Source organism: Coturnix japonica, chromosome 5 (genome assembly GCF_001577835.2).
Source record: "Coturnix japonica isolate 7356 chromosome 5, Coturnix japonica 2.1, whole genome shotgun sequence".
Classification (NCBI taxonomy): Eukaryota; Metazoa; Chordata; class Aves; order Galliformes; family Phasianidae; genus Coturnix; species Coturnix japonica.
The window spans coordinates 34,079,064-34,103,103 of NC_029520.1; the positions used below are offsets into that span (position 1 = coordinate 34,079,064).

The 24,040-nt window shown below is 38.4% G+C and overlaps 1 protein-coding gene across 2 annotated transcripts; it reads right to left on the reverse strand.

Annotated features, from left to right (window-relative positions):
* Window positions 1-2,866: 2,866 nt before the first annotated feature.
* SEC23A (Sec23 homolog A, COPII coat complex component) lies at window positions 2,867-23,480 on the reverse strand. Of its 2 annotated transcripts, XM_032445174.1 has the most exons (21): window positions 23,350-23,480; window positions 22,692-22,851; window positions 20,500-20,741; window positions 19,813-19,870; window positions 19,458-19,544; window positions 18,829-19,065; window positions 18,659-18,738; window positions 18,114-18,258; window positions 17,613-17,771; window positions 16,677-16,792; window positions 15,858-15,981; window positions 15,016-15,096; window positions 13,627-13,716; window positions 12,262-12,368; window positions 11,609-11,762; window positions 11,337-11,414; window positions 10,648-10,809; window positions 9,570-9,656; window positions 8,570-8,725; window positions 7,887-7,952; window positions 2,867-4,321 (listed from the first exon to the last, which is right to left on the reverse strand). In XM_032445174.1, exons 3-21 carry the CDS (start codon window positions 20,718-20,720, stop codon window positions 4,232-4,234), a joined length of 2,298 nt encoding a protein of 765 aa, XP_032301065.1. In that variant the 5' UTR covers window positions 20,721-20,741; window positions 22,692-22,851; window positions 23,350-23,480; the 3' UTR covers window positions 2,867-4,231. The 2 variants fall into 2 exon arrangements, with proteins under 2 accessions (XP_032301065.1, XP_015720546.1); XM_015865060.2 differs by lacking the exons at window positions 22,692-22,851; window positions 23,350-23,480 and adding an exon at window positions 22,397-22,527 and having other exon boundaries at window positions 3,829-4,321.
* Window positions 23,481-24,040: the final 560 nt, after the last annotated feature.

Sequence of the window (24,040 nt, forward strand, 5' to 3'; positions counted from 1 at the left end):
ATATCTATATATCTCCACGCAGTCATGGAATTGGATGGAAAGATGCACAGGATAGACATTCTGAGGGTGCTGGTGTCAGCATCTAATGTTTATGTATGCAGTGGTTACTTTGCTTCATTTTTGGCATAGGAAATTTATGGACACGGATTTCATTGTTTATCTTTTACCTTTGCAGTCCTTTCTTTGGACAAAAGCTTGTGGTTTTTAGGCACAATATGCTTTTTTAAACAAAAGTTTATATTAAATTCAGAGCAGAGCAACAACTTCATTAATTTTACCATCTGTTCTGTTCAAGCTCAGTGGCTTTCATGTAACATTTAACTTCTCTACAAACCCAAAATGCTAAAAGTTAAACTGAGCTCAATTATTTTGTGCTTCACCACCTGACGGGGATAATGAAATTATTTGCCTCAGATCTGGTAGAAAAACAGGGTAGGCTCCTGGTCACCATTTATCAACTGCTGCTTTTAACTGCAGAAAGTAAGGAATATTGGGAACTGCTGTTTTCACCACAGTACAGTGTGTTGGAAGCAGCCATGGGGTCACTTATTGCTGTGGGAGCCTCACATAACAAGGCTCTGAGTCAGGAATCTATCTGACACTGTTTCCATATCTGGTCAACAGCATTTGACTTTAAGCAGTTGAACTTCAACTTTGGGGTTAAGTTTGTTACCTTGTGAGCTAACCTTAATCTCCTGCTTGGATGAGATAACAACCCTCTACCTTTTCCAAGAAAGGAGGAAAGTAAATCACTGACACTCTCAAAATGTCACAGGCAATGTCAGGGCAGGCTGATGCCTTCTTTCCAACAAGCCGACATCTCCGTGTGGGTGGCAAGGAGACTGGTTTAGGGGATTAATTAGAAACATTTAAGGTTTAGAGGCTATAAGACTGGAGGGCTACAACTGACCTCACCAAGAATGCACACCTAGGCAAAAGTCAGGTAAAAGTTTGTAGCTTATAATAGTCCAAATTAGACAACCCCACAGCTCGTTTCCACGAGGACATGTGGGCAAAGTAAATGGACTGAGAATATGGGAACCAAGGAAACAATGAAAAGAAAAAGAAAATAAAATCAAACGCTTCTGTAGCACACAGAGCCTGAAAAGTTGTTCTGAGAAAGAGGTAGTGGACTAGAAATAACAGCCAGGCACCACGCAAGGACTGCTAGTCACACTGTGTTTCTGTGCAATGCTCAAACACTGGCAACAAGATCATCCACAGCTGTTCAATTTCTATGAGCCTCCATCTGATTTCATGATCCTGGCAAACCATTAACCTCACCTGTGTTGCTCTCTGAACCAAATACACTTCCCAGATGGCAAATTTTCAGGCATATCTAATGAGGACCTTTATATCAAAAACAGATCTTTGCATCATTCTAAAACGCACAGTCTGCTTAATTGAGCAGAGAAAATAGCATCCATTTGCTTGATGCTCTTATTGTCTGCCTACTGATAGCTTTCAGTCTCCAGCTTCCCAGGTGTAACAATTAGACAGTTTAGTATGAGGGGAAAAGGTGCTTCACCAGAAGCATAATGACAGAAGGATCAGCACAATAGAAAGGTGCTATAAGGGAAGAGAAGATTGCTCACCTGTATCCTGATTCCAGGTTCACATGGGAAATTTCCACCAAGGAGGAATCTCCAAAAAGAAATCCCTCCCCAATGGCAGTCAGCCCTGAAATGAGGCCTAAGAGAGGTGCAGTCAGGCTCCACTCCTTCCAGTCACACAGATTAACTTCACCTGTGTTCCCAGGGCTGACTGGGTCCTTACCCCAGGTGCTCAATCAGTGATTCAAGCTGTGACCCAGCAGTTTTCAGACACCAAACATTAACAGCACAGTCAGCAACTGTTTAATCTCTTATCCAGTGGAATGGTAATTCTTTGGAGCATAAGACAGAGGAGTAAAAATCTCCATATATTCTTCACAAGGAGATTTGACCAACTCCTCCAATTTCCAATCTCTGTCCAACGAAAACCAAGTACTTAAAGAGATTTTCACTATGCAGTCCAACACAGGTGCTGTAAATAGACTGAAAAGTTTCATGTATTCTCAAAACTCCCTCATCCAGCAAACAACTGGTGGTTACTGTTGTCTCCTGCAGGCATAAATCCTAAAATAGCTGTATCCCCTATACATACTGGTTGAATGTTCAAAGGAAATTAAGGGAGCTAAAACTGAATTTGAAAAATGTTGAACCTAATGATGAAAGATTCTTTAAGTACAATCAAAGCAGCACAGCTTCCAGGGAATCAGTGGGTCTGCTCATTGGCAGATTAATAAATAAAAGAACAAAAGGAGAAAATTCTTCACTTATGAGGGTGGTAAAGCACCAGCACAGGATGCCCAAAGAAGCTGGAGATGCTGCATCCCTGCAAGGGCTGAAGGCCAGGCTGGATGGGGCTTTGGGCAACATGGTCTAATGGAAGTTGTCCCTGCCCATGGAAGGGAGAGGTTGGACGAGATGATCTTTAAAGTTCACCTCAACTAAAGCACCTTTGGTTCTAAGTCTCTATTAGGAATAGAGCAATAAAATTCAATGCAGTCTTAGTCACTGCTGAATGTATTGAGGTTACAGTTCCCAGTGTGTTCTTTGCAGGATATAAAACTGATGTAGCTCGTCAGACCTATGTAAGCATTTAAGATATATTAGACCAACCAGGCAGATGAGTAAGATGTTACTGAGTTACCAGGAGAGGACAGCAGATCTTCTTTTTGAACTTATTTCTTAGCTGAAACAAGAAGAGGGCTTCTGAAACGTTATCGCAAACTGCAAGTAATGTGGGCAGTTCAAGGTCACTAGAAGTTAAATAAGTCTTATTCCAATAAGAACTGGCATCAAAGATGTGAGGTTATTCTCAATTTCATCATTATCAGCTTTTATTTCCACAATTCATTTCAAGCACAGGCAGAAAATCAGCACAATAAACATAAAAAGTGAAAGAAAACATTTTATTTGTACTGAGGCAAAAGAAGCTCATCTCATTTAGATAAAAGGAGAGCAAATGTTTTCAGAACTTACAAAAATAAAAAGACTTCATGCTTACCACAGCACTACATGATTGAATTTCCTATGTCAAAACTCTCACCCCCCAGACTTGGCACCATTTTTCTTGCCCAGTACAATATTTCATGTCTCCGTTTCTCAGAATGTCGTATTAGCTATGTAAACATCTGTTGTATGTGTAAACTTCAAAAAGTTGAAGGGAAAACCTACTAATTTATTTCCCAAGCCACCCAAAAATTAAGTGTTAACTAAATATCAAATTAATTACAGCATATTATCTCTAACACTGTTTCAACAAGAACTACAGCCTGCTGAATTCCTAACTGAAAGGGTACAGAAAAAGCTGAAGTGCAGTGTCACACATTAGTGTTAATAACATTATAAGGCAATAATAAGAAAAGTAGTATACTTCTATTTTTCAAAGCATAGAGAGCCAAGACAAAAATCAAGGCTGCGCTCTGCCAGTTCATTTCTGTAGTGTAGGATTTCTTCTCAGCTGAAGCTTTTCACTTTGTGCAATACCAAGTTTACCTATTTATTATTCTACTTTTTCCAATCCAAATTCTTTATATGAATAGGAAGAAAACCTCTGTTCCCAAAGAATCAGCTCAAGTAAATGCAAACAGGAACTCTCTTAAGTTAAATACTTCTAAAAAAAACAAGAATAATAACCAACACGTGAAGAATAAGATCACTGAAGAAAAGTTCCACAACCGAAGTCAAAAGATTGAGATAATAGTACTTTTGTAACCTTTTTGTTGCTTCTTTGTTCGTTTTATGCTCGATTTCAATAAGTAGAAGTAGTCGTAAGGCAGTCTGGAAAGCACGACATCACCAAAGATTTCCTTTATTGTTCAGTGTGGCTTTGTAGTGCACAGCATAATCAACCTCAACCACTCAAGAAGGAAAGAGAAAACGTTTCAAAGTTGTTGAAAACAATCTGAAGGTAACTATAGTATCGCAGTAATCAAAATAACTGTTCTCTTTCCTCTAATTATAACTTAATTTTATCTACTACTTGTCATTTGTACAAATTGCAGTTCACATTAAAACATTTGCTGATAACAAAAGCTTTTCTTTGAAAACAACACTGCTTTACACCTAGTCAGGCAGCTTGTGCATATCAGAGCATTCTGCCCAGAGAGACACAGAAAAAGGCAAAGGAGGAAAAGCTGAAATATGGCTACAGCTTATCTGCGCCTATAACTCACTACAGAATCTCAGGCAGCACTAGAGACAGCAAGTTTCTTCAGATGATCCATAAATACTTGCAAGCTGACATCATCAGTAAGAATGGGTGCTCCAGATTCCTATAAAAGAAAACAGAGACAATAGATGAGTAATTGTGCAGAAAAAGCATTTTAAGGTACATATGTTCCATCAACAAACACCTCTCTCAACTGAAGTTTGGAATGACCTTATAAGCATATCAATGCTGACATCCTCTGACCAAAAAAAACAAAACAACCAACCAAACCAGCAGTTTACATAAATTCAGGCACAAATCACAGCCAGGACAGAAGGAAACAGCCTCAAGTTGCTGCAAGGGATGCTTAGCTTAAATGTCAGGAAGACTTTCTTCATGGGAAGGATGGTTAGGCACAGTAACAGATGGGTGGAGCAGCTGTCCCTGGATGTTTTTAGTAGATGTGTGGACACACTGCTTATGGACAAAGTTTTGTAATGGATTTGGTTGTGTGGTAGTGTCAGGCAATGGCTGGACTTGATATTAAGGGTTTTTTTCCAACCTAAATATGATTCTACTTTATGATTCTACAACCACCCACTTTCCTGCATTAATGCATGAGTTGCAGTGCAGCAAGATATCTACATCAAATGTAAAAAACTCAGTGTTATTCACAGATGCCAAACTCTAATTTTCAAACTTTTAAAAGCAAAAACTTCCACATCACAATTTCAGTACCATTCCTATCTCAGTGGAGCAAAGGTGATGAGCAGAAATGTGCAAGCACCATAAAAGGTAAATCAGCATTAGTCACTGCTGAAGCTCAGATGCATCAAAATGGAGAAAGGAAGGAAAAAAGCCACTGAGAATCTGATCTGATACTAAGCAAGGGTCAATTAGCTTTTCCAAAGTGAGCAGGACATACAGCTCTGTGCCAATCAAGAAAGCCACTGAAATATCAGAAGTTAGTGCTATTTGATTACAAGTGATGAAATCTATGTTGGAGGTATGTTTGTAATTTCCTTTTGGCTCCAGAATTCCAAAATGCTCAAGATGTTCATGTTTTTATTATCTACAAGCAAACTTCCACTCTAAAGAAAAAGCAGAGTTGTCAGCTCAGCAAATGTTGCATCATAACTCTCTTTAAATTATCTGAAACAAGTTTTAATTACTTCCGATTGATTTAAAAAAAAAAAAAAGAAGAAGAAGAAGAAAAGAAAGAAAAAAAGAAAAACCTTGAAACTTTTTCAAGGTATTAAGCACCCACAACTCCAAATGGAATCAGAACTATCTGAACTTTTAGTAAATCTTTCAAAACCAAGACAGAAAAGTCCTAATGAGGGTGCTTACACCTCGTGCTCCTGACTTAGTGGCCAAAACCACTCCTCAGCTAATGACCAAGGCACAAATCCAGGAGTAGTAAAGACTTTTTACATTACATTACACTTGATACACCACACAGCAGCTGTCAGGGAAGACTCACTAAACTGTCTATTAACTTCTGGAGCCAGGGTAAGAATAAAGATATTATTCCTCCATACTTGTCAAAAGCTAAGCTCTTCTTGTTTAAGGAACCAAAAGGGCTAAGTAGTTTAGTTCTGTTGCAGAATATGATTTGCCCACCTTGTGTCTTATGTATGGAACAGAGTGCATCGTTCTCCAAAAGAAAGAAAGGAATGGAGCTGTTAGAAATCTAAGAGGAGTTTCCCCACAGTGACTGCTGATGGTAATCCATGACAGTCAAAACTAAAGCACTTCTCCTTCAGCTTAACAAAATACAATGAAAAACAGCGAGGGCTCGCTGCACAACATACAAGTCTGAAAAGCAGATGAAAATTACCTTTGATTTTGCACAAATCATCTTAAATTTTGTTTTCTGTTCATTCATAATGTTCAGCTAAGGAATATGGTGAGGACTTAAATGTAATTAACTGTGATTTAATGACAGCAAACTGGGCGCCTGATAAGATTTGTGCTACTGATGTCTTCTGCATCAAATTGCAAATTCCCCACAGTTACCAGCAAGATTATTAAGAAGAAAAAAAAAGAGATGAAAATAAAGGCATCCTTAAGTAAATGTCACATCCAATATAATCTGAAAACCTGAACTGCATCTTAAAAGAGTAATCAATATGCACTTTCAGAGCCAATAGAATCGAGCTGTATGAGATTAGTTTACCATTACCTTCTGAAAACATTTTACATACCAAATAAGGTACTTATCTGCTGAAGTTGTACAAAAATCTTTACTTACAATGTTAAAAACAAAGTAGTCAATTGATCACCTCCTGCAACATGGTCTCAGTGGTGTGTGGGTGCCCTCTTCAGGTCTATGTGGACTAACAACTTTTTTCTGCAGACTTTCAGTTTTGCAGAAAATACACAAATTGACACTAAACAACTCAGGAAGATCAAGACAAAAATAAGCAAATCCAGCTGAGTTCAGTATTTCCCTTCAGCATTTCTAGTTTCATAATTTTTACTCTATCCAGCTTTCATCACACAAAAAAACCCCAAAAAATTACAAAACAAGCAGGATATCATGTAGAGTACATACATTACAATGATACTGGGGAGATTAGCACATTATTTTTTTCTACGTTACCCTAAACTAATTATTTCCAACATTACAAGGGAAAGCTGCATTTTCTAATATCTATCAAAAAGTGTCACTGGGACTTCTTCAGCATCAACAGTTTTCTTAGAGATCAGTTCAGTTCAGTAATTGTATTTGCATTTATATTTGAAACACTTCATTTGCTTACTAACTAAATAGTAAGAAAGCTGTTGTCCTGCACCACGAGAAATATCAAAACTCCAAAAAGTTTCCAGGTAACACAGACATAAGGACCATTCAAACCACACAGTTCATGAGGAACTTCATGGAACTTTGAGGAAAACTTCCAAAGTTGAAGGCAAGAGAAACAGTTTTAAATGGTGCCCTTTCTGACTCAGTACAAGCTCTTGAAGCATTTTCACCCTGGATCTCAGTGCTCTATCCCGCCAGAATCTTCCTTGGAACCAGTAGCACATCTCCATGAAAACATACCCTGATAAAACTTATCTGACAAAAAACACCGCCACAAAATTGCTACACAGCTCACTCATCCATGACTTGAAAACCAAACACCTTGTACCAAAATACAAATACAGTTAATATGAAGATCTGTCTGATGCCATCACATTTACATGAGAAAATTACACTGCACCAGTATTCAGCCACTGTATTGTTTCACTTCCCGATATAAAAGCTGAATTTGGATGATGTGACTGGGTTACTACAAAATAAGCTTCTACAGAATGCTTCGTTTTTGAGATAGTATATTACTTCCTTCACAGAAAAAAAAAAAAAAAAAAAAATGAAAAGCCCAATCAAACGGTTCACCAAAATTCTAGGAAATATCAGTACCTTTTGGCTTTTCCTTAAAAATAATTTCAAAATTAATTGAGCCGTAAAAAAGACCTTTAGTCTCCACGTGTGTTAAGTGCTCTCACTCCAAGGAATCCAAATAGAGCTAAGAAAGATGGCTAGACATTAAAGAATCCTAACAGAAGCTTAAAATAGAGTAGAGTAAAATTAAAAGTAGATTGTTTTTGTCTAAAGGAATGAATCTTACACCATCTCTGAAATAGGGGAAAAAAAGCCATAAAATTATATTTTCAAGCTTAATTATCAAATTCATACTTACCTGTCCCCATGCATACATGTTGTTGTGGGTCTGAGAGGGATTTACTTTTGAAAGCAGGAAACGAGCCTTTAAAAAACAAAGCACATACAACAAATTAATCTTCTCAGGCAGAATTTTCTTATTCTCAAAAAAGAAAACCCATGCATGAAATATACCGGTTCTACAGCCTGTGGATAAAAACAGGCACAGATGCCTAGTTAGAATAATGAGTAGCTTCCCAACAAAAGCCACTCAATGGATTCCATAGCTATAATACAGACTTGCTAACAGATTAATAAAGAAGCAGGAAGCAATTTTTCCTTTTTAAACACTTGCAAAGAAACTGTGAACATCTATAAGGTATTAATTAAAAGTTTAAAAAACAAACCAAAAACTCACATAGAATATTTTTCATATTGGTCCAAAGACTCTGACAATCACTATCTTTCTGTCCTATACATCTCAAGGCAATTGAGAGTTTAAGCCAGTATGGGTAAAAACAAAAACAAAATAAATAGGTTTCACAAATTAGGCTAAAAGGTATCACTAAATATCTGTCTCTGCAGAAGTTTTAAAATTCCAGATATTTACTAACTATTTACATATGTTGTAGTACAAAAAAAAGCATATTTATTATATAAAAAGATCTCAAGACATTAGAACACATTACTTCCTAGATGATAAAAACATGCACTTGGCTATACCTGGCTTCCTCCATGCTCTGTATCAATGTATCTGGGCATTGGAAATCTTGAATGAAGGATTTCCTGGGCATCATCTATGGGAGCTTGAAGCAAGTGATGGAAGTTTTCATATTCCGGCATATCTTGGTAACCTGATTTACGCCATTGAGCTATGGTCTGCCAACAGGAAGAAGTTTAGAAACAATTTATCAATCTTTCTTAAAGGAAAATGTGCCGTTTAAGTTAATGTTTTAAAAGCACACTGCAGACATGCCCCTCTACATCTGGCCCAGCACACTACTCCTCTGGACCCTTGCCTGGAAACTTGACTTTCTGGCCCAAACTAAGTCCAACTTGTCTGACAATCTGGAATGTTGGCTGAATGCAGCTGCTGTCTGCAGAATGCTCTGCTTGCCTTGATCAGGTTCTCCATGAGGTCTCAGCCTGATTTATAATCGTGATCTGCTCCATTACCCCTCCCTCAGGGAACAGACCACCCCATTTACTTCAAGACAATGTCTTAGAAAAATGCAGATTCTAATTTCTTATTAAAAACTGTTAAAGATTCAGAACAGCATTTCCCAAGCCCTCAGGTGGAAAAAACAGCAAAAAGCGACAGCTTGGCTCCTCTAGGGCAGGAGAGCAGTAGCAAGTCACAAGCATTTGCATGAGAATACAAGGGAATGTCCATCTACTCAACTGCCAGGAGCAGTTTCATTCCTCTAGGGCAATGCAGAGGAAGGATGATTTTAAAATACTGTATTATGGCTCCTTAACCCCAGAAAACTCAGAGCTCAAAAATAAATGAGTGAAGGAATAGGAAGAAATTTGTCCGAAGAAATAGGACTGGACCAAAACAGCAAGTAAGGCCAGTTGCCTGTGTATAGCCAAGCTAGACTATCAGAACAAGGAGTCTGGTACTGGCCATGTAGATGACATGCAGATGAACTGGGCCTTGACTTTCACAGTGTAGAACTCCTACAGAAAAAGGAATATTTAAGTAACAAATTATTCATCTTACCTCTCCATGGTATATAAGAATCTGGAAAAAGGTGTCCATTAGAAGAATGCGATCTGGTAAAATGCTGCTGCTATCCAGAAGAACAGGCTAAGATTTAAAAACAAATAAAAAGTTTCCAACTAATGTAGAATTGAGCAGCCACAGGCATTACAAGCTCTTTGAGTAAGTCACTGTATCTTCAGAACTTCCTCCGTATCTTATTAAAGCTGCTATTTTTTGTTTTCATGATATACAATCTCATTGTAAAATTATCCATCTTTATTCTGAATACATAACTTCATGAAAGTAATAAAAATAGAACTCATAAGCTGTTTCAAAATTACACAGTTTTCTAGTCCTTTATGTACCTCCAGCTTTCCCCATACAATGCCATTAACTTTTGCGATATTTCAGTGTATAAAGATTCAGTGGTTACTCAATTAAGGGATTTGGAGGCTGGGTTGGGTTGGTTTTGGTGATTTTTGGTCTTGTCCTTGTAGTTATTACTAACGTAGACATCTTCCAACACTGTATTTAGTAAATACTGATGATTTATGAAATCTAATTTAACACTTAAAGTTTTAACTCACTTTCTTAAGAGCAGTGTTCCTTTGTTAATATCATATGTTTTCATTGAATCAGCACCATCTGACTTAATTGGATCAGTCATATTAGAGACAGCAAAAAATATTACTTCAAGGAGGAAAAAAAAAAGCTATTTTTTATTCTACACTGAAGCGTCAGGTCACACTTTGATCAAGTGGGACCATGTTTCCATTTTGCATCACCCACACAGGAGAATGATCTCACACTGCTGAGCAGCTCCTCACAAACCACCTCATTAGCTTGAATTAAATTCCACAGTTAGAAGTCTTTGTCCTCACAACATAGCATCAAAAAATCCTAACAAAAGTTCCAGCTGCCAAGATCCCTGCCTACTAAGTTTACTTTCACTGTCACAGTTTCCTTGCTCTTTCTTTCCTGACTACTTTTGTTGCCTCCCATCTAACTCATCTTTTGTATGTTTTACAGAAGATCGTTTTTTTATTTTAGGTTTATACAGCATATGCCATTATAAGGTCTGAAGTTCTATACTGACCTCTGGAGGTCCATTGAAGGAGTAAGCATAGAGAATGGGCTGAACCATGATAAGCGACTGTGTTAGATCCTGACGCATAAAATGGTGACGGTAGTATGAGCTCTCATCTGGACTGTTGTTAAAAACTTGCAAGAAAGGAGATCTTCTCAAGTGAAACATGAACTGCAAAACAAAAATCATTTATTTGAACTTCCATAAAATAGAGTCACACAAAGTGAGAAAAGTTTTCAGGAAAACAAGGTACAAGAAATCGATGCCAAAGCAAATCTGAGTAACAAGTCTCAGAATCACAAAAATACAGAATGGTAAAGATTGGAATGGACCTCAGCCTGCCAGCGAATAAGCCAGGGGTGCTCAAGAAGCCAGGAGAGGTGTACATCCAGATCACGAGGTCCAAAGAGACCATTCATACCACATGGCATCCATGCACAACAGTAACACTGCAGGCAGCTGGCCAGGAGGCTGTTGTTGCTCAGGGAATGGCTGGGTGCTACTGGTAAGCAGCTATGTTTTTCCTCTTTGATTGCAGTTGGTATTGTTTCCTTTCTTTTTTCTTCCTTTTTTTTTAAATGGCCTTCATCTCAAACCAGAAGTTCTCACTTATGCCTCTCAGCCTTCATCCAGCTATCTACCAGTGTTACAACACAAAAGGTCTTTTCACTCTAATACAAACAAACCTTCCTACTTACCTGTGGGTAAAGTGAAAAGGTTTCTGAAAATCTGAAAGAGCTGGGATCATCCTTGTGATATTCTCCAAATTTCTGACACTGGAGTGAAAGAAAATTGTATCTAAGTTCAGAAACATAACAGCTTCATCATGCCATTACTGAATACTGCATTCTGCATGCCCACTTGTGGAAATACTTCCCCCCTCATCCCACTTTTAAGAAACAAGCACTGAATACTGGTGAATGATATTGCCTGGAGACAAGAAAACAACTCTTAATTTAGGTCTTCTTACCAATCGTATAAGTTGTCTGTCCAGCCACCTAAGTACGTCAGGCCCCTCTTCTGTCTCTGCCCTATACACTGCCAATCTAGCCATGAGAATTGCTGCAGCTTCCTGGTCAAAAGATGCTGCAATGTTTTGAATCTGTGTCTGTGCATCTGCCCAGCTGCAAAAGAAAAATATACATATTTGCATCACAAAGAAAGGATCCCAACTTCTAAATATACATCTTCAAAATAAAAGCAAAGAGAATGGCCTTAACAGATTAGCAGACAATCTCATTCTGAAATTACACCCAAAACTTATGGCATTAGGTGGCCTTTATCATTCCCTAAGCCTCATCACCTCCTCAGTTTAGGCCACAGAATTTCACTCAATGTTTCCCCTTTATCTAAAACCACTTGGATGCAAAAGCATCTTTAGAGCACTACCAAAACATCATTATACAGCCACCACAACCTCCTGGAAAGAGCCCACAGAATATAACAGAGGCAACTGTCTCAAAGTTGTATTCACCATTTGTGGCACTCAATAGCCCAGAACAGTGGATTGGTTATAAACACCTGAAGACTGAAAGGCAAATATGTATTTTCTTCTTCAAATACAATATGTATTTGTATTGTCACAGGAGAAAAAAAAGAAAGAAAGAAAGAAAAACCACATACTTCCTGGCAACTGTGGTCACTCTGATACGTCTCTGTCCACTGGAATGCTGGTACTGAGTCACAAACTGGATGGCACCACGTCCTCCTTGAGGAATTGGAGCATTGTGCTAAACATGGGAGGAAAAAGATAAAAATGATACATGAAGGAGGCTGCCAAGTTCGTGCAGCGTAATATGAAAATTACCAAGCAAACGGATAGAATACAATAAAAATTTTAAAAGCCATCTGAAATTCTATAAATACATTAACTGACACTTTTACCATACCTAGTATTTTTACTAAACACAGCTAATAAGCCTGGAGTCTGTTCAGGCATAAAAGGAGCACACTAAATACTTTTAAAGATTCTCTCTCCTTCCACACACCCTCACAAACAACAATATTTTCAAGAGGATGGTGTTAGAATCTAATGAAATCAACAATTGTATCTGAACACCCCAGAATCACAGGACAAGAAAACTGATATCATTATAAAAAGCCAACAAATTAATCCCACAAAGTAAAACTGAAACATATAGGTGGGAATTTAGGCATGAAATTTCAGAACACTGATCAGTAGAAGTACAGATTTCTGGTATTGTCAACAAGGTACGTAATTTCAAAAGGACACTCAACATTGACTGTACCACTATCAGACCAGTTTGAGAGCCAGTAATAAAATATTATTAAAATAGATATATAAAAAGAAAATAAAAATTAGTTATGGTAAGCTGTGGTTTTAAAACCTATGCCTTTGCAATAAAGTATACAATGTGTCATATTAAGCACATAGAATACATAGCTCACTGCTTTCCTGAGCAGCAAACATCTGAAGGAAGGGAAAGTGCTCAAAGAGAACAGCACATTTGCTTGCCATGTTTTTAGGTTCTTCCTTAAAACCTCCTTGTGCGAGAGAGAACAGATTATATGCCCCTAACTTGTTTCCATTAAGCCAATCTTCACTTACTTTACTTACAAACTGAGCACCAAAACCAAAATTAAGAGGTAATATTATGGAGTAATTATCTTGTAACTAAAACAGAAATACTGAAAAGTACTTTTCAATAAATAGATTATAGGATCTTCAAATATAATTCTGCTGCAATATATCACTATGTAATGTCCTGAAAATAAATACACGGACTTAAATAATGAACCTTAACCAAAACTGCTAAAGCACTCTGAATCTCACTCATTAACCAAGAAGAAGATTAATTCATCATAAATCTGCTAATGTCCATCTCCTTAACTTCAACGTTACAGAATAGTAACATCATTCATATACCTACTACTGTGCTTGATAGAGATAAAAAGACCAAAAGCAAAAAGATTGCTTCAGCAATCGATCAGATCAAATCAATAAACAAGCAGACAAACATGTACTACCTGGTTGACTACTTCAAAGTAGAGTGCAAGTGTTGTAGTAGGATTAAGTCCACAAATCTTCCACTGACAGGTACCCCCGGTTCCAATCTCCTGCAAGCAGATTCACATAACAACTTTACAAAACAGAATTATTAGTACATTTGCAACATAGCAGCTATTACAATGTGTCACAATTATTCTGTCACAAGTTTTCTCCCTGCTAACTCTGCCATCATCTCAGACGAATATAGCACCACTTGCAAGACAACTACAGTGTTCAATGCAGGAATCAGTCACCACTGTACTTGTATCCCAAGCATTACAGCTACTTAAAGTGAGTTGCATATACCTACATTTAGTTCACACATTTTATCTCAAAAATTTTAATTCAGATAATCTCAACAAAGAAGGTTTTTGGAATACAAATTAATTACGATATAAATGCAGGGCAACAGACATGAATGAGCTATTAAGTTTTCTATGGTCCCCTATGATTTAATTACACAGCTTAAAAAGGGAGCTGTACATTTAATTGCTTCTGGGGAACATTATAAACTGTGCTGTAATTTACTCAATCAATCAATGATGACACTGTGCCAGAACACCAAGAGAAAAAAAAAATCTGTGTACTGAGATTTTTAATTCACAAAGATGCCACAGGAAAAAAAAACATGTTTGTGAAAAATGCTTCAGAGCACGCCATTTGTAAGCACCTGTACACTGTAAAGTGCTCTGCAATGAAGAGCCTATTAGGAACAAAACCAGAAAATTCTGACATTTAAGACATCACTTACCTGTATTAGCTGTTTTTATTAGTAATAAAAGATAAAATGAAACTCTAATAACTATAATAATGTTTGATAAGCAAATAACTTAAGTGTGTTATAAATTTAAGGGGGTTACTTCAGAAGCTTTTAACAGCTGGATACTCAAAACAGTTATTAAATGTATATTTGGTAAAGTAGCTAATGGGAATACTAATGGGAAGAGTGATGTTCCCAAATTTGTATCTTCCTGTTCTCTCAGTCTTTCATAAGAAAATATTTTCACGGCTCCCTTTTTGGATAAAAGGATATAGATTTGGTTTTAACATTAAAGCATATACTCATCTTTTACTTGATTTCTGTCACAGCAACATATAGCTCCACCATAGTAATTTTAAAGCAACCACCGAGTGAACAACTACAACCAAGCGAACCTGCAAAGTCTGATACAACTCGAATCTAATCTAGCAGTGAACATGAGCTTATCCAAAGAACAGCCCTCAAGTGTATTTAATTTAAAATTGTGAAAACTGAACACAATTTACAGGAAAGTTTCATCCATTCTCTCTCTCTTCAGATCCAAAAATCCTAAATCCCACTTTTCTATAATGGGACATTACCTTCATTTTCAGCAAATTTTACTTACATTTTCTGAGACACAGGGCCCTTTTGAGTTTAGAGATACGCAGGGTCCAATAGCTCCAGAAATCTTTACTTCTCTTGAAGTCTTCATATTTAAAAGAAAAACACACATTAATATGCCACACTAAAAACTCAGCCCAGCTTTATCACTAATAATGAAAAATGTAATGCATATCAGTCTCTTCATAACTTTAGGAAAGGTTATACATATATATTATATTATACATATAATAATGCTTGTTACACTTAGACAATCGTTTCACGTAGTCATATTCTACACCAAATTAGGTATATTTGCTTTAATAATAAGTACGTCAGAAATAACAGTATGAACATAAATCAAAACACAGAGGAAAAGTCCAATTGTTCATAAATCTGAGAATCTTGAAAACATATTGCATCAAGTCTATTTCCCAGCAAAATCGTCGTAATATTCAAAACATGAGATTAAAACTGAAGATTTGTAGGGCAAGTCTGTATGTATCTTACAGTGAATTCACTCTCTGTATCTTCTAAACATATCTAAAAGGAAAATCCAGTCATTTACAGTCTTCAGTGTAATTGTACTGTTTTAAGTGATCTGTGCATTCCTCTATAGCTGAGCCTGTCTTACTGCATCTTCCAGGATCTCCTAACAAAATTCACAGCAACATTTGTATGAAAAAGGAAGATCCTGTTATTTGTCCTGGAAGTAAAAATTTAAACAGGATTTTGCTGAACAAGCAAAAAGCCACATATTCTTCTACAAGACAATGTCATAATACCTCCCAAGAAAGATAACTGAAGGCTATACCTGAACCTAGAACACATCCAGCTCTAAGCTTCTCAAAAGAAGCTTTTTCTTACCTTTATTTCCAGTGTGCCACCAAATCCCATTTTAAATTGTCCTTGCATATCTTTTGTGAATACTCTCTGAAAGGTCTGTTTGAATAAAGATGTATTGAAAGAATCTCCCATTACCATGTAGCCACTAGACACAAAAAAGAAGAACAATCTGAAGTTAAAATAGATGATACATTATGCAATAATTTAGCACATGGGAATGAAAAAGTTTGCTTTTATTAAAGATAAAAATGGAAGACTGTTTATAGTGAGACACATTTTTGTCTTCTTGTCCATTATTAGATTAACATTACGCTGAAATACTAGGGATGAATTTTTTAAGTGAAGTTTTGCCCAACCAGCATGTTAAGGTAATTGTGATTATAGTATATACCAAAATTTTTCACAGGGAAAACACTATGCCAGGCTGTAAATCTGCTTAACAGGAAGGGTGAGGGTGTCATTAACAATGAAACAAAATAGAGGAGTGATTTGTAAGAAAGATTAGAATTTGTTTTGATGAGATTAAAACAAACTGATGTCCACTGGAGGAATACAAGAGCACGTATGAAATGCTGAACTGGCTGGATGGAACAAAAATCAGGAGCAACAAGGTTTGTGAAGTACACAAGCTGATAATCACCTGAGACAACAGCTGAACCTATGAACAACAGTATCTAGAAGAGCATAAACAAGACAGAAGGAATGGTACTGACTTATGTTCCACTCTGAGCAGAGAGAAGACAGGTCTTTAGAAGTATATAAGCTCAAAGCATATATATATATGTATATATATACATACACACACACACACACATCACTTAAAACTGAATGGACACATACCCAGTGTAGTTGGGACAGCACTTCATCTCCAGAAGACCAGTTTGATCCAATGCACATGCATATATGTCAACAACGTGACCATTTGCTGCAGCACGATTAGCCAGGGCTTCAAAATGCTAAATGAGAGATGAAAATACTATTTATAGAAATTTATGACATAAACTGTCAACTTCACATTAAATCCTTGACTCCCAAAATTATTCTAAAACAGCATCAGATTTTATTCATATTGTATCATCTAATAAAAGATAGAAGAATATTTTCTCCTGATGTTAATTTTGAACTGGAATTTTCCACATCTGTGTTTCATTTTAATACCAGCTGAGAACTCAGCACACACCAGACGGGCCAGTAGTTGCTGTTTCAACTAGAAAATGACCTTGATTTTTTCTTTTCCAACTGCACATTAAGGAGTAGATCCAACTCACAGAATTTAATTTACTTCTCTAATCTCAAGAGTCTACAATGACAGATGCCTGTGACTGAGCTAATAATTTAGCTCCCATTATAATCAGTCAAGATGGATTCAAAAGGTTCTGGATGCAGTTCACCTGCACAAGTGTGCATTTAGAATGAAATGAACTGTGCCTAAATACTACCGACTAATCCTCCCTCTAACTAAAGAAACAGTCTTAAGCAGCTTTTGTAGCAGTAGAAAGCCTTACTCCAGATAGACCATTTAGTAACATGATGTGCTCCAAGTTAAATCAGGGAAACACTCTGAAGAATTTTAATGAGAGCTGGACAAACTCCTAAGTCAATATGCTGAAATTTCTGGAAAAATTCATGAGGATATACAGTTATTCAGAGGTAGTTACATAAAAACACACAATTCCCACCTCTCTATACGTTTACAACCTCTGCTAACAGTATTTTACACTGTCAACCACTGTAAATATTTAATTACGGGTAACTACCTAAAATATCATCTCTTACCTTAGTTCCCTTTTTAACATATTTAGCATTGTCTTTCTCAATGTCATGCCACGATCTTATAGGTAACTTCAGCTCATCCCCTACAACCATCCCAGGTCCTTGTGTAGCTGGTCCGCCAATGAACATCATTATACGTGCACCAGTATTAGGAAAAGTGCACTGCAGGAAACACAAAACAAATGAGACAACCACTTATTGCTACTTATTTTTTTGCTACTGACAGAAAACGTAGGCATTTTTCATGCTGATAAGATTTTAACAATCATTTTAACATTAACTGTACTTTTTCAAATTCCTTGCTAATTCAAACTCTCAGACTTTTCTCACTGAAATGCATATTTAAACACATAGCCACTCTATGTCTGCATAGCATGATATTAATCAGAATTGTCATACATTGCTAATATGCATCCATTAAAATTTTTACATATTGGTTACGTGGGCTTTTCTACAACAACAATCTATTTACATAAGTAGCACAAGTGCAGTTAAAGCTCTTACCTCAAGAAGTCCTACAGCTATAGAGAGAGCCACTCCAGAGGAACGTAAGGGCCTTTTCCCTTGTGGAACTGGCCACGGGTCTCGCTGCAGTTCACCCAAAAGATCAGTAAGATTCATATCAATCTTCTGCACTGGTTGTAAAAATCTGGAAACAAATAGATGGAATTCATTTCAATTATAATTTTTCAATACAAATTATATTAGCTGCTAATACGTGTCTTTTTTGTTGAGCAACATTAGACACCATTCTAGATTCAGAGCAATGCTTCTGCCTCACCAAGACAATGCAGTTCAACAGTACAGTATAGGCAGCATATCAGCTTCAGAAGTTCAGCAAAGAGCTTGTAAAATAAAAGTGTGCTGACTCTGAAGTGCAGCCACTATCCAGAAAGAAGCATATCTAGTCAAAAGAACATAGCAGATAACCACCATCTATGAATCTCAAAAAGAAACAAGTGTCACTTCTTCAGTGTAAAAAAAGAACATAAGTTTTCCAGTAAATGGGTACAGCCAAGATGAGTTTTTAAATGTTTTAAGCACGTTACCTGTTAGAAGGTGGTGGCTGCTGCACTTGAGGACCCCGACCGACTTGTGAAACAGCTACTTTTGTAAGTCCTAGCATTTCCTGTAGTCAAACGCACGAGATTTCAGTACAGCATTTGTTTACAGAGTATTTTCATCACCTTCGTTACTTTTTTCTGTGTTTGTGTCTTACCTGCAGTTGCTTTGCAGACAGGTCCTTTGTTCCTCGGAATACATAGCTTTTGGAAATGCCTTCACAGCCAAGCTCATGAACCTGCACCATTCGTCCAAAGGTAATGAGACCTACTAATGCAGTTGGTGGTAGGAGACTAAGCGACATTTGCATCGATTCCTTCAGAGCTTGCAAGTCTTCATCTTCCATGCACGTGTCCACGACATAAAGGAATATCAAGGGCATCTGAGGACCACGCTTTAAGAAATACAAACATCAACACATGAGAAATAAATCTTATAATCCTTACAGGATCAAAAATGAACAAATTAAATATGTTCCGGGTAAGTTTTGATATTTTAATTATTCAATTATTCACTTACAAACTTAAATACAAATAACTAATGAGATTTAAATCAACCATTTGATTCAAAATCATTAGAGCAAGCAGCAGCAGTAAAGAAGGTGTTGTTAGTCATGCTTGTGTTCTCACAAAAAAGTTATGTTTTCCATTTCCAACTGATAATAAACCACCGATCTACTAACATGCACATATGGACACAGTCATTAAAATGCACTGATTAACTAAAATTAATTATTTTTGTACATTGTTAGCTTATAGATAACATTAAATATCTTAATGATTTTACCTGCACTACATATTCAATGCTTGAGAACTGAGGCAGAAGCTCAGCTGGCTGATTCATTTCAGATATGCCAGCATACGTAGGAGGAAACTGCAAATAAAAACATAAAGACTTAGTACAAACAAAAGATTACAACCTCATCAAAACCAAAAACAAATGTATGGACTACTTCTTTTTCTGCAGCAGATGTTCACTATTGCTATCATGAAAAAAAATCTCAGTGCAATCTCTGAAGATACAATTATGTTCTTGCTGTCAATTTCAGCTCACAACTACGATTTGATAAATGAGAATTTTTCATTTTCTACAAAGTTGTGGTTTGGGTTTTTTAAGTTGTACTGAAAGCTTTGTTTCTTACCTGATTTCTTTGATAACAGAAGTTACAAGCCCAAAGCTTTGCTCGATAATCCACCTGGCTATAAAAATACAATAAGAAAAGTTTACATTGTATGAAAAAAAACGTTTTCCTCCAGTGACTCCAGAATATGTTTCTTCTAATTTTTCAAAACCGCATGAAGTTAAATATTTCTACAGGATATGTTACACTGTGTCTAGGCTCCCACTATCATCCAGTACCTCTCACATGCTTATCAAATTCTACCTTGGAAACTGTTCAGCTTTTTGTGTTTGGTATGATATATGAAATGCTTCTGCTGCTTCCAACCTTCTACAATCATAGTAATCGTTTATTTTACTTGAAAATTAAACTATATCAGGGCCCAAAAGTTACAAACAAGTAGCATAACTTTTTACCTTGAGTTTATTTTCTACAGGTGAAATACTAACTCACAAGATGTGCAATTCCACGGAAAATAACATGCCTGAAGTACACTGAAAAAAAACTAGCTGAACAAAAGTCATTTTTAATCATGTCTGTTACAACTTCAAAGCTTATACATACAGATTTTCTTATCTAAAAGTTTGAGCTGTATACTCACAGCTATCTAAACACACTGCACCTTTTGCATGCTTAATCAGCACTATTCTAGATATTGGTTTGTAAGAAAAAATATTGATATAATAAAAATGAATATATTAGATTTACCATAAGGGATTCAGAACAGCTCGACATGTGGTCCTACTGCACAGAACTGGTTCATACTGAATAGGAGGCAAGTCGGGCCGTTCTTTCAGTGGTGTGAAGAGGGCAGCCACTGGGACGACCATTCTTGTGGCCTCAAGACGACTTGAAGGCCAAACATTCCAGCTGAATCTAACTCCATCTCTGTCCTCGTTCTGCTGGATAAATTCCAGGAAGGTTGTCATGATCAACTCCTCTGGGTTTCACTGAAATAAAATATAATCATTAGTAGAAATACAAGCATCATAAAACACAAATCTTTGGTTTACATGACAGTTAAAAACTTATACAGTTTTCTAGACTGTAGTTTAACTCCTAAGAAGTTGGAGAAAATTGCAACAGAGGCCACTTTAGCCATTTCATATGAACCAGCTACAAAGTCCACAAGCTCCACATCCACACACTGCAATGTCAATTCCTACTTTCTGCATTGGAGTTCAAAGTCTTTCCTCCGTGTTAACCCAGACACATTTGAAATAGCTTGACATGGACATTATTTTTACTTATCACTTATTGCTCCACAGAGGGCAATGTACAAACATCAATGTGCTGTGACCTACAAAATACATGCATGTATAGCAAAGATTTATTGGGTTTAGTGATTTAAATGCTGTTCCTTTCCAGTAGATAACTCCTATTCAAAAGACAGAATCTGCTAAAAATCAAGAGGGTTATTAATAATAGACGGAACAACAAGGAGCTGCAACAAGGAAGGATCAGGAAGGTGTTAGAAAAAGGTTCTTCACCAAAGGGTGCTGGGCATGGACACACTCCTCAGGGCAGTGGGAACAGCCCCAACTGACAGAGCTCAAGGGACATTTGGACACTGCTCTCACAGGGCAGGAGCTCTGTAACATTAGACAAGAAGAGCAAATGCTCCAGATCTACAGGCTAGACACTGAAAGCACCATCCGCCTGAGAGCCACAAAATACACACTGCCAACCTCAGCAAACCACAAAGAAGTGATTTCAGAACAGCTGAACAGCAACAGCTCGGAGCTGGGGGTAGCACTGAGTTGTGCTGCAGGACAATCAGAAGAGGCTAACAGTACTTTCTGGCTTGTCTCCTCCCACTGCTGGGGCTGAGCTTTCATCCCATCCCTGCTCCGTGGCAATTTCATGCTGTAGCACATTCAAATAAACCACACCTGAACTGCATAAAGAATCACAAGCTGACTGTAAAGGTGTCACACTGACAATCAATAGTATTAATGCAATAAGATAATATTCACTAAGCTTTGGAAACACACACACACACAAAAGCCATGACCCTATTGCTACAGTAATTAACATATCAGGTACAAATCTGCTGCAGCTACAGGAGGTCTATATAATGAGAATGCCACAGGACACAAGCTGTCAAACCGATAAAGAATCCAAGTTTCACTTATTTATGCGTACATGGCCACCCTTCAAACCTGCCTTCCCAGTTTTGTCAGGGAGTGTTTAAAAGAAGCCACCTGGGTATACAAGAACACACCTAAGTGTAAAAATAAATAAACGAATATGGAAACAAACCCCCACACACCAGGGCCTCATTAACACAGCGCTCGCACAGCTCCGAGCGTACCGCAGGGTCCCGCTGTATCCTCCCCCGCCCCAACGGGGCCGAGCCGCCCTTTAGAGCGGAGCGGTGGCGGCGCCAAGGCCGTGGAGCTCCGAGTGGGAGATGGGCGCTCCCCGGCGGGCCGTGGGGAGCGCTGACAAGTCGCTCTCGGCCCTGGGGAGTCCTCCGGCTCTCCTCCGCCGAGAGTGGCTGAAGGGAGACAGGCAGCCCCCGCCCGCGCTCCCTTGGCTGAGCGCCTGCAGCCCCGCACGGAGAACCCCGCGATCGCACCGCCGCTCCCCCGGCTCCGCTCACCCCGCGTCCCGGCCGCCGCCCGCCTCGCTCTGTCTCTCCCCGCGCCGCACGCAGCCGCCCCAGCGCTGCCGACGCAGCCAACATGGCTGATGGGAGAGTCCCCGCCACGTCAAGGGGCACAGAGCGGCGGGCCGGGGCTGGGGGCGGGCTGAGCGCCGCCGCTTCACGCCTCTCCCCGCTGCGACCGGGCCGGGACGCGCCGCGCTCGGGCCGACCGTCCCCTTAGCAGCGGGCAGCGATGGACCCGGCGTGAGACGGCCCGTGCAGCCGCTCTCTGCCTTACCGGCCGACTTACCGGCCGCAGGGGCTCGCGTTTGCTCGTCTGCTTTTTCCCTTTCGACTTTGAGCTTTCTGCTATAAAGCTCGATCTTCCTCCAGCAGTGGTTGGGAAATGACGGACTGCAGCCACTAGAGGGAGCTTCGCCTCCTGGTGTTTACGTGTTTTCTCAGGCTTCCTGGAGGGGGGGTAGAGGGATAGGGGGGAAAAAGGTTAATATAATATTTGTGGTGACTTTCAGCTTGTTTTATCTCACATTTAGAAATAAGGTATAACACATATGTATTTAATATCTTCAGAGAAAGTTTTAGGTAGCACTGAATGTACAATCCAGTTTTTGTCTTTGTTGTTGTTGCTTTTCTGGGTTCTATACCATGACTATCCACAGGATTGTTTGCCGGCTCTCTTTAGTCTACAAACATGAGTAGCCAAACAAAAGCACATCTGGAAGAGAGGGTTTTAATACTCACTGCCCTTGATTCCCAATGCCAGCTGTGGGAGTATCCAGCTGGATGGTGCCGAGGACATGGCATGTATGGTATTTCTCATGAGTTGTTAGCACAGTTAAATGCCATTACATAAGAACCAAGAGAAGCAAAGAGAGGCAATAACAGCAACACTGTCGACGTGTCAGATGTTCTTAGGCAGCAGTGCATGGCCGCAGGTAGCAGCTCACCTTTTATGTGGAAAATAATGGCTACGCAGCTGAGAAACAGCTATGATACTCTGCTCCAGGTGCTTATTCCTCTTCTTCCACTGAATTCCATTGACCAGCTGTTGCATCGACATCGCTGCTAAAATCCGTGATAGTTTTGTTGTTAGATTGCCTGCAATCGTTTTGCAAAGTTACTTGGATTAAATGGTATCAATCAGAAGTTCCAGCAAATAATATGTACAGAAAATATATTAAAAAACAAACCAAACCCAAACATTTGTATTTCTGGCATCTCTTTCCGTTCAAAGACCTTGACTCCGTGACAGATAGAAAAATATAACTTCAGAATATGACCAAAGCTTTAGAAGAGGACTCCTCAGTTTTACTCACCGTTGTTTTTGCTTGGACTGTTGGTCAGCGGGGCCATTGCTGTGGCTTTGGGCTCGCTGGACTTATGTCCAGCAATGACTGCAGCTGTTGCACTCAAGCAGGATGTGAAATCCGGGCTCCCTGTTACACGTAAGTGGATTTAGAAACACCTTAAAGCAAACAAAAGGTCAGCGGAGAGGAGGAGTTAAGGCTGATGTTTGTTTGGAACTGCTAACCTACAGTCTTATGGGAAAATAAAGGACAAAACCGAGGTCAATGTAAGAGGCTGTTCTGCTGTATGGGCTGCATTTAGCACACTGATGACATGCTGTACTAAGAAACA